Source organism: Arxiozyma heterogenica (genome assembly GCF_036370985.1).
Source record: "Arxiozyma heterogenica strain weizmannii chromosome Unknown scaffold_27, whole genome shotgun sequence".
Classification (NCBI taxonomy): domain Eukaryota; kingdom Fungi; phylum Ascomycota; class Saccharomycetes; order Saccharomycetales; family Saccharomycetaceae; genus Arxiozyma; species Arxiozyma heterogenica.
Window position 1 is genome coordinate 485,135 of NW_027042680.1, and position 10,862 is coordinate 495,996.

The 10,862-nt window shown below is 28.4% G+C and overlaps 3 protein-coding genes across 3 annotated transcripts; 2 read left to right on the forward strand and 1 right to left on the reverse strand.

Moving 5' to 3' along the window:
- Positions 1-2,532: 2,532 nt before the first annotated feature.
- PWA37_003334 (C2H2-type zinc finger protein) lies at positions 2,533-4,767 on the forward strand (the record flags this gene model as incomplete). Its single annotated transcript, XM_064859865.1, has 1 exon — positions 2,533-4,767. One exon carries the CDS (start codon positions 2,533-2,535, stop codon positions 4,765-4,767), a length of 2,235 nt encoding a protein of 744 aa, XP_064713238.1.
- Positions 4,768-5,326: 559 nt separating this feature from the next.
- Positions 5,327-5,962, forward strand: PWA37_003335 (uncharacterized protein; the record flags this gene model as incomplete). Its single annotated transcript, XM_064859866.1, has 1 exon — positions 5,327-5,962. The coding sequence occupies one exon, from the start codon at positions 5,327-5,329 to the stop codon at positions 5,960-5,962; it is 636 nt and encodes a 211-aa protein (XP_064713239.1).
- Positions 5,963-6,613: 651 nt separating this feature from the next.
- On the reverse strand, positions 6,614-9,547 carry SPT21 (Spt21p; the record flags this gene model as incomplete). Its single annotated transcript, XM_064859867.1, has 1 exon — positions 6,614-9,547. One exon carries the CDS (start codon positions 9,545-9,547, stop codon positions 6,614-6,616), a length of 2,934 nt encoding a protein of 977 aa, XP_064713240.1.
- Between the last annotated feature and the right edge of the window lie 1,315 nt (positions 9,548-10,862).

A 10,862-nucleotide genomic window follows, 5' to 3' on the forward strand; every position in this document is an offset into this window, starting at 1 on the left:
AAACAATAAAACACCAACAAAAGCCTATTTTTTAGATTGTATGCGCAAGAATAGCCAGAGTTCTGACCCAGTTTACAATATATTCAATTTTTTTAACCTTTTCCTCATTAAAGAGATCTAATATTAAACAATAGTAGGTTCCTCTTTTAAACTTTCGCCCGTATTGTCTTTTTTTTTATAAAAAGTTCACTATGTTATTTTTCTAATCTTGTATACAACTTTACATTGTATTCTCTTCTAGAAAAATGCATAAATACGAGGTCCAAGTAAATAAAGTTTGTGTATTTGAATAATATTGGAAATTTTTATGGAATTATTGTTTATTTTTTTGTTGCTTGAAGACCACAATATATTTCTATTATTCTTTTTTAATTTTACAACATTATTGTGTAATAGAAATTATGGCTAAAATTTAGTTCAGCTATTGAATAACATACCACATAACTAAACCAATTTTGTTATAACAATAACATTCTATTGTTACATTCTTAAATCATACCAATAACCTTTTTACTTTATTTTTGAATTGAACCCTGGAATTTCTATTATTTAAAAATTCCAGACTTATGAAAAGAAAATAGAACGAAAACAATATCAGAAAAAAAAATATGAAAAAAAAAGTTGTCCGCATTAAATTTTAAGGAGGTGAAAAAAAAAAATAAAAAAAAATCACGGGCTTTTTAACATATGGAATTTAATTTTTTTTACCAGCCTAACATGTAGCTAGGGTTTTATATGAAGGCCAATTGTGTAATAGTACACACAGAAACACTTTTCTGTCCCCCCTCCCTCTTAAAACTTTATTCCAATATTGTGACTGTAATTTTTCCTTGATTGTCATAAAAATAAAATTTTTTCTAACAGGATGTATTATCAATGCAAATTTACATAGTATTAAAACATCATATTGTCTTGATTTGAGAATGGTCTTTATCGTGCAAATCTAATATCATTCTTAGGGTTTATAATATTTAAATTTTTTAATTTTTGGTACTTTCAATATATGATGAGGGTAAAAATTTATTTACAAAAAAACATTATTTTTCTTAAAAAGAAAAAAAAATTACTAGAAAAAATTTATTCTCTAAGCGAATAATAACTCATTTTTTTCAAAAAAGAAAACATAAAAACAAAAGAAATTTTCATATCCCTCTTATTCTTTTTCCAAAACAATAGCATATATATTGTGTTATATAATTTTAAGTTTTAAAGTTTAAACGGAGTTAACATTCTCGTGATTTCACTCACCAAAAATGTTATTTTTTTATGAAAAATCTCTATAATCAATGACCATCGGTTTCTTTTTTCTACAGTATGTAACTTAAACCAAAAATTTTTATTATTCTAAACAATACTTCAGTTCTTTCTTTTTTTTTTTCTCTCTCAATAATATTTGGTAAAGAAATGTTACCAGATATATTCATATCCAGTATTTTTTCTCTTAACCTTTCTTTTTTTTTTTTTTCATCTTGCTTTATTTTTAGTCAAACAATAACATAAATTTCACAGCAACATTATTATTCTTATTCTCTAAAAAAATTATTGTTTTATTTTTCACCTTGTCCTTTTAATAACAAATTTAAAATAGATACAGATGAGAGTTCCGTTTTCTTCAATAACAAAACATTGGTTAAGCGAAGTTATATCGTTCCAATAAAAGGAAAAAAATGGAGTAGGGACTCTTTCTCGAAGATTTATCTAAAAATACTTTATTTGAAAAAATTTTTATCGTTTTTGAATTATTGTTACCAACGAAACCCCAAGTTCCAATTTATTGTTAGGGAGCAGCAAACAAAACTAGTTTTTCAAACTTTAAATTTCCATAAAAGTACTATCTGCAACCTTCTTTCAAATCTCCTCCTCACTTTTTGTTTGAGATGCTCCACTCTTCAAAAGTTTTGATTTTTATTTATTTCTTTTGTGTTTGGTTACTGTATTTGTATATACTCTAAATCTTGCCTATTCCAAATATATATATATATATTATCTATATGGAATATGCTAAGGTCCTACTTATTTTTCCTACTTTTCTTTTATTCCAACTGCAGTTTGTCTATTTTCCCTTTAATACTTCTAACTCAGGAATTTTTTCTCAAGCATTGAAATATTAAGTTACAATCAAGATAGACTGACACTAGAAAATATACCAAGCATTCAGTTTGACGTCTTCAACAAAAAAATTAGAAAAATAATATCTTAATCAAGTAAGATCATTGCTATAGAAAACTAGCAAATTAGCTATTGTAGCATAAAAAAACCTTTTATTGTTTTTTTTGGTAATAAATATCCTTTGAAGAAGTGACTGTACCGCTATTAATATACTATTTACTTCACCTAATGCAATCACTTTTAACCGACAGAATATTTTTAACTCTTTAAAAAGAACTTTCAGGTAAATTATATTCTCTAAAACATTCTCGTTTTTTGAAAATCCAAATTTCCGCAATTCTTTGTTTTTTTTACTTGAAGAACAAATAAAGGAGAAATCTAGCAAAACTATTTAACAAAAAACAATTACATTAATAATTTCTCATGGAGGAATCTGACAAGCAGAATCATACTAACAAGGCAAAAAAAGACAAAAAGAAAACCAGAAATGAAGTAAGAGAAAAAATTTTTAAATGTACAGGCTATGAAGATTGTAATATGGCATTTAATAGGGCTGAACATTTGGCTAGGCATATAAGAAAACATACTGGTGAAAAACCATTCCAATGCCATATCTGTTTCAAATACTTTAGTAGACCTGATAACTTAAAACAACATAGGGAAAATGTACATTCTAAAATTGAAAACATTACTTCCATCCTCAAATCCCAACCAAGGATACATAATGATCAATTTAATTATATCAATGGCATAGGGGTTAATAATACTGGTTATCTCAACCAAGCATATTATCAATATCCACATTATACAAACGGTATATATTATAATTATGTCGGTGCCAATAATAATATGACTATACCTAACAATACTCCAGATTATTTCAATGGATATCATCCCCACTTTCCTGTGGATATGTCGGATACAAAAATGATTCCTTTTTCACGGCCGCATATGGTAACTAAAACTACTGTTATTGCTGATACCAGTTTAAATAACAATATCCCAAACATTTCTAACATAGAAAATAGCAATTTTCGCTCTAGTAGAGGTACTGAAGTTAGTAATAATATTCCTAAAGTAAATCATTTGTCAAACTCAACAGATTTGACTGATAAAAATCACATAGGTATTATTTCAAAATCTAATATGGACCAACAAAATTCAAATTTCCCATCTTTAGGTTACAGTATTTTTCCTAAAGAAAAGTCCAAACATAATCCTTATAATTCCTACCCAATACCGACAGATGGTAAACTGGTATCCCAACAGAACAATGTTGCTGCATTAAACAATACTACAACAAACTATAACTTTTATCCATATAATATAATCTCTGATAATTATCAAGTAAATCATAGTTTTGGTACGAATATGTCCCAGCCTCCTACAGCTGGCTCTGTTAAGAGTATTTCAACTACAACACCATCCAGAAGCCATGATAATAATGTAAATTATATCTCAAACAGAACACCATGTAATAATTTGCTACCATATCAGGCAATTTTACAACAGCCAAAGACTATTACTGCATTGCCTGTTCAGTTAGAGAGAGAAAGAATCGTTTCCCTACCTTCAATCTATCAAGATATTGATTCAAAGGTGAAAATGAATGCACAACAAACTAATGAAACTAATACAAGTATTAACCAAAACCAATTCACAAATGTTCCATCTTATCTTTTATCATCACTCCAAACAATGCCATATCAAATAGGACACTCGCATCATCAAGCACAGTCCACAATTTTGTATAATCCCATTCAACCATCGGCAGAGTTAGTTAACTTGAATCATAATAATTCTGGTATTAATAATGTATTCAGTAATTTAACTATTAATAATAAAAGTTCCAATCTAAACAATGATGAAAATAAAACTTATTCTACAAAGCAAACTTTTACCAAAAATAGTGCTACTAAAAGTAGTCCTTCTTCTTTGGATTCAAAATTGATAGTTGAATCAAAGTCATTATCTTCTTTAGTTTCATCTGCCACTTCACCCACTATTGGTAAATGTTATAAAAACAAAATCAACGAAGGAAATGCTAATGTTTCAGGTATAAAAGATAATATTTTGAAAAATAATTATCATAAAAGAAAACTTCCTGACAGATCCTCTTCTTCCTCTAGCGGAAATAGTAATAACAATAATAGTGGTAGTAGTAGTGACAATTTATCTGATGTTAATGAATCCAATACTCAAGATATAAAAAACAGTATTTATGAGGACAGCGATGAAAAGACTTCAAATAATGAAGAGTATTCTAAGAAGGATGGTACATCCAAAAGGAATAAAAAGAAAAATGATAGTAAGCCCAAGTCTAAGTCCAAGTCTGCTTCCAACAAACCTTATAAGAAAAGATCAAAGAAGAAAGCAGATAACAAAAATGAGTTGGGAGGATCTATTACGAATGGGTCATTTAGTAGTTTTGAATCATCTGTCTTTAGCACTGAGACATACGATACCACTGCTGGCAAAACAAAGGGTGAAGAAAGAGAACAGAAGAAAACTACGGAAAAAAAGCAAAAGGACAAATTCCATGAAAGAGATACTAATAAGAAGAAAGACACGCAAGTTACAAAAGATGAACAACATTTCGATGATGAAGCTGATGGGTCTACTTCCTCAAGGTTAAGTTTAGATTATATTATATCATGAATGGAAAGCCCTAATTTCAGCTCATTAAAAGCCCTAATCTCGGATATTTTACCTAATTGGGATATCCGCCGGAACTGCGGAATATTTGATTTTCTGGCTTTTGTTTTTTCAAAAAAGGGTACAATAGAACAATAGAGAATATTTTTATCTCTGTTTCTTTCTCGTTTCTTTTTCTGATTCCGTTATTTTTATTATTTATTTATTTGTTGATTTATTTTGCTTGTTTTGTCATGTGAACTTTTCTATCTCTGCTTTTTGCTTTATTTTCTTATAAATATAATCTTAAAATCTTCTGTTATTAAACTTTTCTTTTCTTTTTATCCCATTATTGATCTTTACATGTTATAAATAGGCATATATACTTACGTGTTCGCATATTCAATAACTATATGCATTAACATCAGTAGCATAGAGAACCCTTTTTAACAAATAGAACAAAGTACTAGATATCTGCTATCAAACTTTTCTCTAAGAGATCATTTTTTGCCAATTTTTGACCTTCACAATAATTGGTTATATATTATTTATCCTTTAGTGAGTCAAACTTATTAAATTTATCATGTCTAAAGTTAAATATATGAACTGCATAAATAATTCTATTCCAAATAGTTATATTAAAGAATATACCAACAATGAACTTTTTACCAAACAAACTGGTTATACTCCATTAACACACTACCAACAACAGATACCAAGCTCTATAAATATGTTGAATATTCCATTCTACCCAAATAATACTAATCCTGTATGCGGATTAAATATGGATATACCTGTTATAAATGAACAGAATGCCATAAAGAAATTTAATTCAGGTACAACAAGGAGTGATTCAAGTTCAAGTTCTACATCATCAAGTGCTATGAGTTCTTTATCTATGAATCATAATAAATATTATAATGAAAATAGTTTATACGTAAATGACTCTGATTTAGATTTATTAGATTTTAAACATAGAAATAATTTATCCAAGTTATTTGAAGATGATCTCATATATTGTCCACGCTCTTTGTTATCAAAACAGGATCTTCAGAGAGCGAACATGCTATTATATGAACAATCCCTAACTCAAAATTATTTTACAAACACTTATAATAAGCTTACTGTAGAATCGCCTTGTTTAACTACAACTAATATGCATTCGATGAAATTCAATCCTTATACTTCTAAAAGTTTTAATCCTACTTTACCCCTTTAACACAAAAATGAATATATTTCAAACAGGTGGATGTATGAGAGAAATAGAATAAGTGATAATCTATCACTCTATCTAAATATTTTTCCATTTCATATCATGTTACCCATTTATATCAAATATTCTACTTTTTTTTCATTTATGGTCTCACTTATCATTATATTTTACCTATTATAAACTCTATTTTTTTTTTCTTTTTTTTTTCGTCCCCAGTCTGGTCATTCTAAGAATTGTTTTTATTTATATAATACGAACAGTCATATTCTTTTATACAACTTGTCATGCTCATCAAAATTTATATTTTACATTTATTTTGAAACCATTTAACTTTTTCATATTTATCCATTCATAATTTTGTTCATCTAGTTATTTTCTACCCTCTTTAATTTAGTGTATGTATTTCATTTATATCATCCTATAATGCGTGTGCAATGCATTTATATATCTTATATAATGTCATGTTATTATATTTTTTTATGTAAACTTTTTATTCTAAACAGTTATATTATTGACAAAAAAGAAAAAAAAAGCTACATGCATACTTTGACAAATAAAAATGCACCGTAATATGAGTATGAGTTATTTAACTTTAAAATGCAAATATCTTTATATCTATAATATCCTTCTTTACCTAATTACATACATAACTTAATTTTATTTTTCATCACTAGTAAAATTAACGGTGGTAGCTGGTGTGTATATACCATCATTAGAAAACCCCATTTCATTAAAATCACTACCAAATTTATTGTTATCATTTGGTAGAACATCTAACTGATCAAGTTTACTGATGTTATCCATTTTATCATTATTTTGATTCATAAACTTAGTGAACAAATCTGGTGTCATATGCTCATCATCTTCATTATCACCATCATTCTCATCTGTTTGCGGTGAAGCAGATCTATACTCAAAGATCATACTTGGAGAAGAAGGTAATATTCTCTGTCTTTTCTTTTCTTCTTCATCAAATTCATCATTATTACTTTTATAATTGTTGATATTTCTAAGATTACTCTTTGAAGAATTATTATTTGGCAAAATATTTATCGGAGATGTATTATAATTTAATAAAATAGTGGCTTCACTACCTACAGCATCGTCCATATTATTAGACTCCTTAGGTGTACCAGCCAGATCATTTCTAATAACTCTTGATTTATTATTATTATTATTATTATTATTATTATTATTATTATTATTATTATTATTAGAGTTCAGTTGTGAGAGATTAGAATGAGATGGTGCTAAAATAGGTAACCTATTCAATTGTTCCTGACAAGTTGTAATGTGTTTTTTACCCTTTTGATTCGAGCCTGTATTATGACGACTATGAACTAAACCATCTTCACTACTTAAATTTGCTAAACTAGGGCGTGTTTCTTCTAATTCCATTAATGGCATAGATAGTGTATCCAATGGACTTGTCCTGTCAGGATCATCTATGATATCTCTTGGTGTTACAGTATTATTATTATTATTAGTATTAGTATTAGCATTAACGTTAGTATTAGATGTACTGTTGTTACTATTATAATGATTTTTACCGCTGTGATCCACCATTATATTATTGAATTTTAAAGTATCATTATCAAATATAAATGCTGGTGTCATTGTTTCTTTATTATCTGATTGATTCTTTGTTACGTCCTCAAACCAATTTAATGCATTCTCGTCAAAATTTAACGAGTATAAATCTAATTGATCAGTATGAATTGGATCAATAGGTTTTGTATCCATTCTTTCTGCGATCGGAGCTATATTAGCGTTATTGTCATCATCATGATCAATGATGTTATTTAAAGGTGGAACATTCTCTTTATTAGAGTCAACAGTAACAAATGAATCGTTTATTAAAATTGGGGTATTTTGTGATTGTGACTGTGATCTTTTTTTATTCTTCAACGCTGTAGTATTGGTAGATTTGCTCTTGGCCTTTGGTTTCTTGATAGCTTTACTTTTTTTAGTTTTTGTGGATGTTTGTTTAGCTGTTATTCCACCTACATTCAATGGACTATTACCATTAGAATTATTATTATTTAATTTTTTATTCATAAAATCAAATCTTTTGCTAACCGAATCATCAACGATATTTCTTTGGACGGTATTATCATTCTGTAGTGAATTAATTTCATATGTGAACATTTGTGTTCTTGGATAAGTTGACGATGAATTTGAATTTGAATTATGCTCTTCCATTAATCTATCAGCCATAAATATCTTATGTGCAATAGAAGTCTTACCGTTGCGTAAGCCCAACCCTGACGCATTCAAATTCCATATTGGTAATGATTGAGTACGTTTAGCCTTTGGAGCTGGCATTGGATTAGTTTGTCTCTTTTGTTTAACAATTTTGTTTATCTTCTTTGGCAAAGAGGGCACAGAATATTGTGGAGTTGAACTTGTTTCAGATGTCGCAGTTCGAACAGCTGTTGAGACAGTTGGCGATGCTATAGAAAGCGGACTGATTACCATAGTGTTCTGACGTCTTGCAATTGTTGATGCTCTTGGAATATATTTTGGTTTCTTAGGTACAATAATTTTAGAGAATTTTAATTTTATTTCTAATGTATTCATGCAAAGATCTTTTTTCGAATTCTTTTTAGTATTACTGCTATTATTGTTCTTATTATTCACACTATTATGGGAATTACTGTAGGATCTACGTAATAATGCCGAAAAGTTAGAACAAACTCTACCCGTAACAATCAAATCCTCATCTTCATCTTCATCCTCATAATCCTCATTTTCACTGTTGTCCTCATTATCACCATTATTATTGTCGTTATTATTATCATATTCTTGTTCTTCTAACCCCTCTTGCACGTCTATATTGTTAACACTTCCAGTATTAGTATTACTACTAATATCATCCTCGTCTATCACTATAATATCTTCATCATCCTCTTCTTGTATTTCTGTTAAGTTATTGTTATTATTGTCGTTATTACTTTTTCTAGACCCTTTATTGCCATTATTATTATTATTGTTGTTGTTGTTATGACGGCGAAGTTTATTTAATCTAGATTGTATATCAGATAGTAATCCTAAGCTCACTAAAGGTTCATTAACTTCACATATGTCTTTATAATAAACATTATAATCAATTCTGATATCTTCACCACGATTTATTTGAGTATGAGCGTTACTATTACTGCTATTATTGTTATCATTATCAATTTGTAAGACCTCAGGAGAGCTGGTATAGATTTCTTTTAATACAGTAGATAGATTAATTAAACCAACATTTAAATTTATATCACAATCATTAGTGTTAAGTCCATTAAATTTTTCATTAATATTACTTCCATTATTAATATAAATGTTATTATTACTAGTTCTATCAGCATTAGAATCATTTTTGTCGTAATTGTTATTAGTAGTAATGATAGCAGTATTAAACTTGTTAATTTTGTTATGATTAATTATATTATTATTGGAATATAAATCATTTGGATTTGGTATACTCACGACTCGTACCCGCTGAGGCTTTTTAGATCTAGCTAGATAACTTATGCTATTAGATGTATTAGTCCCGTCATCTAATGTATAAAGAATCTTCAAAGTCATATCGACAAAATCTGCCATCTTGATTTGTTTCTTTGTATCTATTGATCTACTTATCTATTCAATGAATTGTCTCTATTCTCTCTCCTAACTTTTCAAAAAAGCTTTCTTTTTTAATAAATGAATACTATATGAATATTATTTTTATGCTTTACCACCCTTTTTTTATCAGCTTTAACCTAATATATATATATATATATATATATTGAGATATATTTTTACGTGTGTGATGTAAGAGGTGTTGGTTCGTGTTATAGAAAAAAAAAAGGGTTAGATATTTCAAACTTATGAACAAAACGAAATAAATAAAATTATACAGAAATATATATATATATATACTTATAATATATATACTTATAGGTACAGATGAGAAAACAAGATATTAAGAGTATGCTTTATGCTTTTTACAGTTTTCTTTTTAACATACACTATGTTTTTCGTTAACGCGACGCGTCTTTCTTATTTATTTAATGGATTTACTGATTCAATTATTCGAAAAATATTTAACGTGTCATCTTTTCTTTTTTTTTTATTTTATTTTTTTTTTCTTCCTTTCCTTCTTCTTTCTCACCTTTTCTTTTTGTTGTCGCTGTCTTAGGTGAAAAGAAGAAAAAGAAAACAAAAAAACACGTAACTATCTTTTTTTTTTTTTGGTTTTCTAGGTTCGTGTTTTTTTTTTTTTTTTTTTTTTTAAAACTTTAAGGGTGTGTGGAGGCCCGCTTGTTGTTTGTTTATGTTTCTGTCCGTCGCTGCCATTAACGTTATTGCCATGGAAACAGGGAAGTATGTAGGTTTGGACGGCTGGTGTGTGGGTGTGCGTGAGATCTCCCCTTCTCCTCATTCCCCTTTCTCTGTGGTAAAACGATACAGCAGAACAGGACAGAAGATAAGGCAAGAAGAACGTAAAGGACTGATGAGAAAACAAAAAACAAAAGCAAAGAAGAGAAAAACAATAGAGGTGAAAGTTCCTTCTCAGTGTCAGCGGCTATTTGCAGAGATTATGGATATTAGCCGCCCAATATTCATTATAACTCTTTTGGAATTATGAGAAAAGAAATTGTTTGATTGACTTCTCTGTGTTAATCATTTTGTACTACATAAGCAATCTGATTTACTATAAATACCACCTTGAATCATTCTTTTTGTCATCTTTAAAAATAATCACAGAAACTGAGAATAAATTCTGGGAGCTATTAATTATGTAAGTCTCCAGTAGAGGATAGACTATTTGTTGATTGAACCTATGAAACGTATACACGTATGTGTATTGTAACCCTATTCTCTGGTATTGGGATTTATTATTCCTCACCGTTCGTTTTGATTCGCGGCTCAAAAG